This window comes from Pholcus phalangioides, unplaced genomic scaffold, assembly GCF_987345545.1.
Source record: "Pholcus phalangioides strain wild (caught in Gottingen) unplaced genomic scaffold, Ppha-v1.0 ptg000008l_1, whole genome shotgun sequence".
NCBI lineage: Eukaryota > Metazoa > Arthropoda > Arachnida > Araneae > Pholcidae > Pholcus > Pholcus phalangioides.
In genome coordinates this window covers 29,505,429-29,517,625 of record NW_028301601.1, presented here as the reverse complement: position 1 = coordinate 29,517,625, position 12,197 = coordinate 29,505,429, and the positions used below count along the sequence as shown (strand labels likewise).

General features: G+C 35.8%; 1 protein-coding gene across 1 annotated transcript in view; it reads right to left on the bottom strand.

Annotated features, from left to right (window-relative positions):
• The window catches only part of LOC149084173 (nose resistant to fluoxetine protein 6-like), a 62,733-nt gene extending 51,183 nt beyond the window's left edge, over positions 1–11,550 (bottom strand). Inside the window, exons 1-2 of the mRNA XM_089234519.1 lie at positions 11,018–11,550; positions 96–313 (exon numbers count right to left, since the gene is read on the bottom strand). Coding sequence (XP_089090645.1) covers positions 96–313; positions 11,018–11,315 — 516 coding nt within the window. The 5' untranslated portion in view covers positions 11,316–11,550. The remainder of the gene's footprint in view (positions 1–95; positions 314–11,017) is intronic.
• Positions 11,551–12,197: the final 647 nt, after the last annotated feature.

Below are 12,197 nucleotides of genomic sequence, written 5' to 3'. Positions count from 1 at the left end.
TTCTCCCCACCGGAAATCGAACCCAAGTTAACGATCCCCTCCGTTAACGTAATGTCAAAACTTTCTGTCTAAAGGAAGCATAAGGAGTTACTCACGGTATCGGTGTTGGCCAAGTCCGAATACGACTTGTTTCCGAACTGGTAATCTCTTAGGGCGTCTTTGAGGACCCTGCTCAGTTTCATTTCGACCATACAGTAGTGGGCCGATCTGATTTTGTAGTTGGCTTCAATGTTGATGCACTCGTCGTAGTCTCCCAATGACGATGTTGTACCTTCCAGTATACCGCTACTCAACTTCCCTGATGCGTCCAGCACTGAAACGATAACAACCCCATTAATGTGTACCGACTACCTTTATTTATTTATTTATTTACTTATTCAGTATACAAACCTATGAAAGGCCAACGGGCTCTGACTTCACTAGATGCGCAATACAAACACTCAATGATAACGGAAAGAAAAAATGGAGGGATATCAGTAAAAACACTAAATTAATCAGACAGACGAATATGTAGAGGGGGAAAATGCATAAAAAAACTACGCTAATAAATGTGTTAAAAGAATCCCCGAATGCATAACAGCCAATAAAATACCCATGTACATACAAATTATATTCGATATATATGATAAAATTATAAATTTAACAAAAAGCTGCATGTTTTTCAAATCAAAATCAATCATTCGTGGGAAAAAGCGGCAATATCAGTAAAACAATAAAACTATTACACTCAAGAAACGCACCAAAAGGGGAAAATACATAAGGAGATGGCACCTATAAATAGGTTAAAAATATAAATAAATAAAAATCCGAACACACACACACACACAATCTAAAATAAAATAAGCATATACACACCGATAAAACTCAATATAATGAACTAAAATGCATGGCACACGTTATAAGCTTTCTTGGCACTTTTCTATAAAGTGGTACTGGAGTGAACTTTAATAATATTTTCTGATAGAAAATGTTTCAAAATGGTGTGAACAATAATGAATTTTGGATCGCCAAAATCATTTTCTATCAAAAAGTCATTTTTATGTCAAATTTCAAGCACAATTTATGTAATATTCGAAACAAGATTACAAAATATTCTATGAATGGAATGTTTTGTTATTTTTACAGCACATTTAGCTAGTAGTAGTGCAGGTTCTGAAGCAAAAGTTAAAGGATTGCATGGTATACTCATACTCTTTCACTCGTACACTCAAATCTGTAAATGTACGTGTGGACTTTTTTAAAATTTCATCGACTATGTCGTGTACAAAAACACTGAAACAGCTGCTACTCAACCGTAAATGATCCTGGTGAAATGAAATTCTACGGAATTTTTAACGAAATGGCACATGCTGGAATGTGCGTGTAGGTTTTGTGAATATGACGTGAAGTTTGTTCCTGTGTTATGCTTGTTATATATATAGTGCTGCCATCTGCAATCAGTTTGTCTAATTATGAGTGAAGTGTAATGATTGAATAATTGTGGCGTTGCATTAGCTTAATTACACTGTAGTGTAATTAGGCTAATTAGGCAAATATATGTGATAAACCTTAGATTTGAGTTCATAACTTTACTAATATACATCGGAATATCATATATGAAATTGAAATTTGTAATGATGCAATCAATCGATTTTTGGAAATCATGTTCCCAAGTAGAACGTCAAAAACTAGCATTCTTCGAGAAACGTGTTTAAGGTTCTTATTCCCAGATTACTTGTATGCAAAAACACAACACTAAAGTGGACGCAGCTTCTGTTTTAAGCGTCATGTAAACAAAACTAGGCATCACGCTGTAGAGCGTAACTGAGCAAAAAATGGCCATGTATATTTATCAATCAACGATATTTGTTTTCACGCCTGCATTTATGCATTAGCTGCACATGCTGCCCGGAAAGGCGAGTTTCTGGCAACGATAAAAATCAGACTGATGTAACCTGAACGTCCTTCTAAATTATTGTTGGACACGAGGATGGCTTGTATATCTGACTACTGAACCGTATATGCACCTCGTAAAGATTCCTCTGAGGAACTTCATGTGTTCATCTGCTCATCTGCTATGTATGCGTTTACTCAGGGAGGAATGCAAAGCGGAAATTGACCCGTCGGCAATATTTATGGATGGCAAATTCCAGGTGAGAACAAAAAAAAAGCCGTTATAATATCATTGAATTTCGCTGTGGTGGGGGGGTAGGCTGCAGAATCACGTATGCCCCCCCTCCCTCTACCACAAACATCATGCACAAAAGCATGCATAGTCGTACTAGACAAACACGTGAAGTGCATGTTCAAAAGTGGTTGCACATGCACAGCCCTAAACAAGCACGTGAATATGCACAAGACAAACGCGTGAACATGCGCAGCACTAGACAAACACTTGAAGTGCATGTTCAGCAAGATGATACACATGCACAGCAGTAGACAAACACGTGAAGTGCATGTTCATCAAGGTGGTACACATGCACAGCGTTAGACAAACTCGTGAAGTGCATTTGCAGCAAAGTGGTGCTATTTAACTTTCCAATTAACAATGGTAAATTGGACATGTATGTGAATGTGCCACGGTTCTGCATCGCGCGTTTCTGAGGTATTCTATTTGGAAAAGGCATCTCAAACTCTTGAGCCTGAAAGTTTAACCCAGGAGTCACCTGAATACTGTGAGCATTAAAGATAAATAAGGAAAACAAAGGATTGTTACTATCCCTAATTTGTATTAACCACTATTATGACCCGAGGTACAATTATGACTGCGGAAAGATTTTGGATAATTTCAATTGCAAGCATATGAGAAACATTAGACTACGGAAAAATCGCACCACGACAACACGACTCACATTGTCGGCAAGAAATGCATTTTTCGCACGGCAGGAAACGTGGAAAATCGATGAATGCACAACATGTTTCGTGATTTCGCCTCCTAAAAAAATGGAAATGTAAAATTTTGCTGCCTTATTTCATAACATTGGCGGATTTTCCTTATATGGTATTTGCTCAATGGAATTTTCGATAGACAACGGTGTGGGGGAAATATGTTGAAAAAACCACGTGAATCATTTCCGTGATTCGGACAATTATGTATGTATTTGTTTTGGCTGCCTTTGAATTTTCATGCATGCATTAAAAATGCAATGCAGTCGAATCCCGATTTAACGAATACCGTTTTAGCGAAAATCTCGTTTTAACGAAAACTTTCCTAATCCCTCCAGGTAAGTGTACGTAAGAACAATGAAAAATCTGGAATTCCTTTATAACGAAATTTCGTTATAATGAAGTTATTTCTCTGGTTTTTCTTGGAGTTCGTTATAACGGGATTCGACTGTATAATGCACTACTCCAAACTACGCCAGATTCACCCAGTGTGACAAATGCGACTTTACAGGACCCTGCTCTGATGTAATCCATACACAAATTTGGAAATTAGCATTGAAATTAAAGAACATTCAGGATTCATTTAAATTTGAAATTAATGAAAGAAATAATGCAAGAACGAAAAAAATCCAGGAATGACAAAATTGCAAACTTGGTGAAAAAAATATTTACAGAACTGTGAAAATATTCAGAATTTACTGATATCCACATTTAATGAAAGAAAAAAGTAGTGAAACAAAAAATTCCCCGAAATGAAGGAAATGCAAATTTAAGGAAAGAAATGATTCTATACCTAAGAAAATTCAGAAATGGTAGAAATTAGAATTTTAGGAAAGAAATGATTCCAAAACCATAAGGAAAATCAGAAATGATGGAAATCCAAATTCAAGTGAAAGAAGAAATGCCAGCATTAAGAAAATTCAGAATTGACGGATAACCACATTCATTGAAAGTGAAAAGTTAAGAAATTGAAAATTCAGGAATGAAGTAATTGTAAGTTTGAGGAAAGAAATAAATCCATGTCTAAGAAAATTTTAAAATGATAGAAATCCAAATTTAATGGGAGATAAGATTTCAATAAAAAAATTAATGAAAGAAATGTTTCCAGAACTAAACAAAATTCAGAAATCACCGAAACTATAAAACTATAAATCTACTTCTGCCTAGAGACCAAGGGACTAATTCAGTCATGGATCAAACGAATGACTTAGAGAGTTTGCAAGCATGTGAATGACCAGAAGAGTGACCTAGAGAGTTTTCAAGTGTTAGAGTGACCCAGAGAGGTGGAATACCAAATGAGTGACAGTGAAAGTGCGCAAGCATGGGAGTGGCAAAAACAGTGTCTAAGAGACAAGAATATTTGTTGTGGTGGGGGTTAAAGTTGACTACACATTCCGGGGTCACAAATTTGTGGAATGAGTGGTCAAGAAAATTACACTAGAATCGGAGAAGGGCGGCAAAATTTGTATAACCCCACGGGTGGCAAAACAATGCATCCGCATCAAGGCAAAGGGTAGCCCTGTCCATATCCGCTAATGTTCAGCAATATCCGACACAATTTAATTTAATAATTTAGCAATGTAAAACCTACTATTGTCCGTACTCATCAGGGGGCTGGTGTTACAACGCATGTATCTGCAATGTCTGATTGATGAAGTGTTATTTAGTCGAGGTCCTTTGTATATATACAGGACCTCATCAGACGGACGAGACAAACAGTAGAGTCTCTGTAAATGTGTTTTTCCTCTGGTTTCAAGGGGATGTCGCAGCTGGTTGCCCGTCACATCAACTGACAAGCGCAATTAGTCCCATGCACAATCGTTCTCGATTGTATCCCACCTACCGGTTCTACTATTAAGGTCATGACCAAACTGGAAAAAGAGATGTGCATTGAAAATGGGCTCACTCATTCATTGAGCAATTCAATGTCATCTTTTTACATACGAAACGCACTTGTGCTTGCATTAGCGCATATTAAAAAAATTTCATTGATGTCATATGGAAGATTGAACATAAATCAATATACTCGATGAAACCGTCAAGAATTTATTTATTCAAAGCCATTTATACGATATCTTTCTTCGTACGTTAAGGGTACGTTCGAATCATTAAAATGACAAAATGTTTTTATTACACAAAAAAAATATTGAAATTTGCGCATTTTCCAACAAACCGCAGTAAAATCTGTTCGTCAGTTATTTTTCTATTGCGATTTTTATAATTTAAAAACCATGGTTGTCTATGGGAAATATTTATAGTTTTCTCCACGTTTGTTTTCCGTCACATTGTTATTAAAAATGTCCCTGGGAATCATATTTCATTAAATTAACACCAAAATTTTACACTTATTTTTTATGACCTATTTGAGATAACTAAGTGCATCCATCTTTAAAACCATCAATATTTACTACTGAAAATATGAATTAATTGTTAAAAAGGCCAAAAAAAAGTTGTCGTTTGGTACGATTATTTTGGTATTTACTTTCTTTTCTCACATCCTTTCGACATATTCTAAAATGCATGCTTATAAATATTTATGTATGACTTTGAAAGTACGATAACAAAAGTAGAAAGGCTTTCATCAAAATAGGGAACGCGGGGGAGGATAAACAGAGTTCAATAAATATAGTTCATAAAACACTTTTACGGTTGTTTTTCAATAAATCATTCATTAAACATAAAAATTTCCCAAATAATTTGATTCGATTCCCCAAAATGCATTTATTGTGCGTGTTTACGCTATTTAAAAACATATTAGCTGAAAACATTAAAGAAATATTATCTTCATTTTCAACGTTCCTTGTCCCCTTAATGAAACCTTAAATTAATGTCTCTTTGGATCAGATCCAATTAATTGGTTTGCCACTTACTCAATAACATGGTATGAAAAAGTTTAAGAGGACCCAACCGAGAAAGATCACAAAAATTTAAAAAACCGGTCGATGTAAATATATAAAAACTTTAGAATGAAAATTACAAATAGAAATAAACAATTTTCAATGAAAAAAAAATTGTTAGAAATGTTATACTGAGAAAAAAAATTGTTTAATTTATTGTAAAAATAAAAACTTGGGGGAGAAAAAGTGTGATACACACTGGAAAATTATGCACAAAATCATTTTAATTACCAAGAATAAAAATAATTTTTTTCTCTATAATCTTTATCGTTCTGTATATCATCGATCGAGATAAGTCATAAATAACTTGCTATGAAATCTTCTTTCAAGCTTGTTTGATTGCTGTCATAAGGTTATGTTTATTTTAGTACTTCGTACCATATCTATACACTTCTCGTGTCAAAATGCCCCACAAGAATTTACGGGATTCAGATTCTGGCTGGCTAGTCAACTTGTTTCACTGAATCGGCTTCAGACCAAGACTTTGTAGACGTTAAAACATGTACAGAAGCATTATCCTGTTGGAACAAATACTGTCCAAAAGTGATGAGATGCCTCAGGAAAGTAAATTTTCTGCCAGAATGGCTCGAAATGCTTTTTGGGTTGATTTTGCAGCTTATGAACGCGACTGGGGTTCTTCTTTGGGATGCCAAACCTCTCCAAACAATCAGCGATCCACCTCCAAATTGGCATTTCGAAAATATGGCTCTGTCACGGCGTAGATCATGCCAATAATATTTAAAAGCATCAGGTTCATCTAAATCGAACACCTCATCAGTGAAAACATCATTCAACTCGGCATCAAAAGATATTCCTTGGGGAATCGAAGAAGATTCCTTGTGGAATCAAACTCTCTGTTGGCTGTATTGTTTCATTATAACGGGAGGTTTCAACATCATTTTTACATACTGGACACATTCGGATTATTTTTTAACACATTACACGCAGTTCGACGTTTGCAAAGTAGATAGCTGTACTTCTTCTGAATTACACCAGAGCATTTTTTTCACGCAAGTATTGTGGATAACCGACTTTTTTTAAGGAATACTGAGAGATTGGGGCCTACCTGTGTGAGCTTTCAGTCTAAAATTCCTGGAATCATTTTGTGAAATTGTAAACAACACAGTTTTCAATCTTTTAGTTCTTGAAATTTCGTGACCAGACATCCCATTTCCTCCGAGAGCAAAGATTTTTTTTTCAATTTCTGCTAAATTTGTTGCCTTCGGCATCTTCCCATTTTGGAGACAAACTTGATTTCACAACGCAAGACCGATCGAAACAGTCTTAGCTGCTAAATCAACATGCCGAATATGCAAATTTCTTTCCCTGGCACATAACATGTTCGTCCTTGTAATTTTTTTTTTCAGGTTTCCACCTTTCCTATGAATTCAACGTTTTTTCGTCAGACACAGTGCAGTACTCATTAAAATTTCACTAGTGAATGTTTATAGTCCTACTTTTTATTGCCACCACTCTCATATTTTCTTATGTTTACATCCACAGGTTTTATAGATATGACGGTTTTTCGGTTGTCCTTGAACTTTTTTCTCACCACCTCATTTAGGAGAAAGATAGTTTTACCTTTAAAAAACTGCATCAATCCTCCTCTACGTGGACTCTATGGGAGAGGTTTCGACGTGTGTTTTCGCCGAATCCATTAGGATGACGATACTGTTTTTTACGGAACCTAAATAAACAATACCTCGCTAATAAAATCAAACTCGGCTATGACGTTCACAACTACTGCTACTACTTTACCGGCATTTACTTTACCTACATACTAACTCCGGTCGTATCGCTATACAGGGATTACGGAAACCTTTCTCTCCAAAGAAAATCATGTTACATCATGGGAAAAAGACCTTTTCCGGATATTATGCCGAGGAGTGAACTCGGAAGAAAAAAAGTCATCTCATCTCCGGAGGGAATCGAGCCCAGGTGCTCTTGCAAACCAGGAAGATGTGTGTGCTACCGTATACACAACTGACGGCACGACCAGATTTCCTTATTTCACACACGGTTTTCAAGAGGACCTGGGTTCGATTCCCAAAGGAGACCAGGTGACTTTTTTTTTATTGGTGTATGGTCCGATGTATCAGTTCAAAAATATGGTTCAAATGGGGTGGGGTGGGGGAACATGGGCTAAAAAATGTTAAAATCGGGAATTGCCCCCCCCCCCCCCAGCATCAAAGGTTGAGCTGAATGTTCTAATGTATATACGTATATATGAATTGACATCATCATCATCATCATTACTCCCACCATTCATTATCATGCCCTCCCCCCCCCCCAGACTTTCAAGTCTATTTCCGCCTATTCTTGAGCCGATGATCATTTCACACTTTAAACGTTCATTCACGTTCAAAATCAGTTGAAAACCGATTTTTTTTTGCCTTACGGAATGGAAAATGGCATGAGAGATTATATCTATAATAGTTTTCTCTAATTTTTTGTCACACCTGCGGATAGGTGGAAATAGTTTAAAAACTTCGCGGACCAGGCAGAAATGAGAAAAAATAATTTACGCCGCACAAAAAGTAAATGATCAGGAAAAATAGTTTGCTAACCAGCAAAAAATGAATCGATAGGAAGAATAATTTGCGGACCTACTGAAAATAAATAAATGGAAGAAAATTTTTAAGTGAAAATAGGAAAAAAAATTCTGACAAGCAAGAAATAAATGAATATGTAAAATATTCTTCGGACTGACTAGAAATAAATAGATAAAAGAAATAATATTTGTGTGTGTGCGGACCGACAAAATATAAAGAAATTACGAAAATAATTTGCAGACCGGCTGATGCTCAAAACAGAAATAATAAATTTAGATGTTTTGAATCTGAAATTATGTAGTGGCTACATAGATTGTTTTTTTTTTTGGGTAAACATTTTCACCATTTGTTGAAAAACACTGATCTAAAAGAATCTAGCAACCTCTCGTATATCACCATGTCATTTCTGATTAACATCAAATTGCGATGCGGTCATTATAAAGTGCCCACTAACTGTTGCAAACTTGTAATCATCATCTCGATTCCGAAATGTCATTGCACTCGTCGAAACGTACCTACAGTTTATAAGCTTGCGTAAATTTGAAATAGGAGATCAATGACCCAAGATCATATGGCCCCATCATATGATTACTCTGCTTTCCGTAATAATTGTGAAACTGGGCTGGGATCTTGTTCGTTGGAGATTAATTGGTTGTTGTCTTTTTGAGGGGGGCCTTGAAAAATATAAACTGGATTTCCACAAGCAACGTAAAGTGTTCTTTTTTTCAGATAAGAATTAGATCCATTGCCTCACCTTTCAGGCTATTTCAAAGTAACTTGCAACTAACGGTAGTTATGTAGATAGCCATAGTGCGTTATAATGGGGGTGCACCACCTCCGCCCCCCCCCCGGGCCAAATGCAGCCATCCAGCCCTCGAAAGGTACTCCGGTAGAATAGCAACAATATATGATCAACAATACCTAGGCTGACCATACCTCCGGAATAAGAACAATTATTCTCGGTGTGCACGTGAGAGATTTTACAGTATTATCAAAATATCTACGTTTTTTCGACTTGCATTAGCCCTTCATTTCCCGCCATTGGTGATTTTTCAGCAATTTTAGCGGTAGTTGGCAAGTTTACTTGCCTTTAATAATTTTTTTAAGTGTCATCAGCAACTTTCCTTGTCTTTAAAAATTTGTTTCAGGCGACTTTTCATGTCTTTGATAAATTTTTAGCTGCTATTCAGAACTTTATTTTGCCTTTCGCAATTTTTTTAAATTTTTTTGCCGATATTTAAATGAATTTAAATGAAGAGAATATGTCACGCCAGGTATGTATCGTGTTGTGTGTATTTTGACAGCTTTTTCCACTGGAACATATTTTGCATATTATGCATCCTGCTATGATTGTATCCATATCACTTAAGTGTATTGCTTTATTTTGCAATAAAGCATCAATTTTACAAATAATTTACACTGCCATACACAAGACATTAAACTAATACAATTTTATCAAATCAAAATAAATTAAAAAATATTGTGACTAGTTAATATTATTCTCACTATTATAGTATTATTTTATAAATAGAGTGATATATAATCAAATAAAAATCAATAATAATCAATTATCGAATGAAATCCGTCCAATACAAATCAATAATCTCTTGGTTCTTGTTTCACTAAGGGGTCCAGATTAGTCCGTACATTAAGATGTCAATGATTCTTGAAAAACTATGCACTACATATTCATTTAAAGCAGGGGTACACAACATTTTCAGTCCGCGGGCCAGATACGCGATATTTCTACCGCTCGCGAGCCAGAAACTTGTATAGAGGGTGATCATATTATGATCTGTATTTTTTGGGACATTCCTGTAATTTTGGTGAAAACGATGACGGGACGAGTTAAGTAGGGGCCCGACTGGGAGCTCTTAAGGACGGAACCAAAGACCCTTTGGTCGCCGTGTAAGAAGCGCAGATGCTGGCTGAAAAAAATGAAGGAACGGCCTAATGAGCTCCCGCCGCTGTATTACTGACGGAAGGCAAAAAGTCTAAAAGAATAGAATGAGGAGGCTTCTATAAAATATAATTAGCTTTTAACTATATATACTACATACTTTATTAATAAGCCTCGCAATTAAACTTGAAAGAAAACTAAATCTTTGGTTTTGTTCGTTTTTACGAATAAATGCGAAATTTTCGATTCAAGTTTTTCTTCTTTTTTTTTTTTTTGTTAATGAATGCGAAATTTCCGATTTAAAATTTTCTGTGAATAGATGAGAAATTTCTGATAAGGATTTTTCTTCCACATAAGTAGCGAAATTTTTGACTTGGAAAATATTTTCATGAATAAATAGGAAATTTGAGATTTGGAAATTTTTTCTGCGAGTAAATTCCAAATTTCCGATTTGGAAATTCTTTTTCGAGAATAAATGTGATATTTCTGATTTTTTTTGCGAATAAATTGAGAAATTTCAAATTTTTAGTAAATATGTGCAAAATTTCTGGGTTTTTTTGTGAGTATATAAGAAATTTCTGATTCGAAATTTTTATTCTACACAAAATTTGATCATCTCTAATGATTATAATCTAGTTTATCAGCTTATTATATATTGACTCAAATAATTTCATCGACGAGACTCGAATGATTCAAATTTCTGTGAAAAAGGATTAAACATTACTTCATGTTTTGAATTCATACATAGGCAATTTTCATATTTTATCATAAAAATATATCTCGCAGGAAAAAATAGTACTCACACGTTACGGCCCATTCCTTGAGATTCGTCAATCCAATGACCACTAGCATGATCGAACCATAGCACTCCGACGAAATATTCATCGACGACGTTCCACCTCTCGCGTACGACAACGACTTCGAGAACAGTCTCATCGCCGCATTCTGCAGATTCCTCTCGAACATCCGGAACGTCGTGGTCGGTTCCTCTTCCGGATCGTAGTCCCCATCATCATTCGAGCTCGTCTGTTGGAAAGTCACATCCACCGAAACGAGCACGAACAACACGACGACGATGACTTTCGTGCTAGTCATCGACATGTCACTTCAATCAAAATATTAAATCCAATGTATACAAAGATCGGCAAGAAAACACTTTACATGATCGTGCTTTCAGTTTCGATTTCCGACAGCTAATCTGAAGTTCAACTGGAGATTCTAGAGATGGGGGAAATCATCAAACTGGACACTGGCGAGTCCGCGGTCTCAGTGACTAGAATAAAACGTCTCCAATTAACGTTCGTGTGTAACAGGGCGAGAGTTTCGTTTTTTAGTTCACGATTCCACCATAGATATTAGCGTTATACTCTTTTTTTCGCTGGTGATGTTGAAATATCGTGACCAACAGGTCGCCTGACAGGTGAATGCGCGTGCGTGTTTCACACACACACTCTCTCCTCTATAAAAAAAAAAACTCTCCCTCTCACTTATTGCACCCATTCAACACAGTATGCATTTTCGATATCGTGAACACTAATGTTGATAATATTTTGAATCGCCCTAAAACGATGCTTTCTACCTAATTTTTGGCTCTTCTCGTATCGATTTTGATTCTCATTCACGTGTGTGTGTGTGTCTTTTTCCGTGTCTGTGACTATCAACGACTGTAAAAATTGATTCATGTTTATCTAGTGTCCATTGAGGTCACGGACATTTGATTGGTTTGTATTGTGACTTTTTTAAAAAAAACAACACGCGACTGCAAATAGAACATTCCTTGATCCTTGAAGAATAAGGATGTTTATCTGTATTTTTTTTAGAAAACTTTTGTTTTCTTAATATAATTATTGTTATTATATGCCTAGTATGTTACTAGAGGATACCGGGCTTATTTGGGTGTTTTACATCCTCGTGAAATCGAATTTTTTGTTAATAATAAATGATGCAAACTGTATTTTGGTTGATCCACCGCGGTTGGTTTTT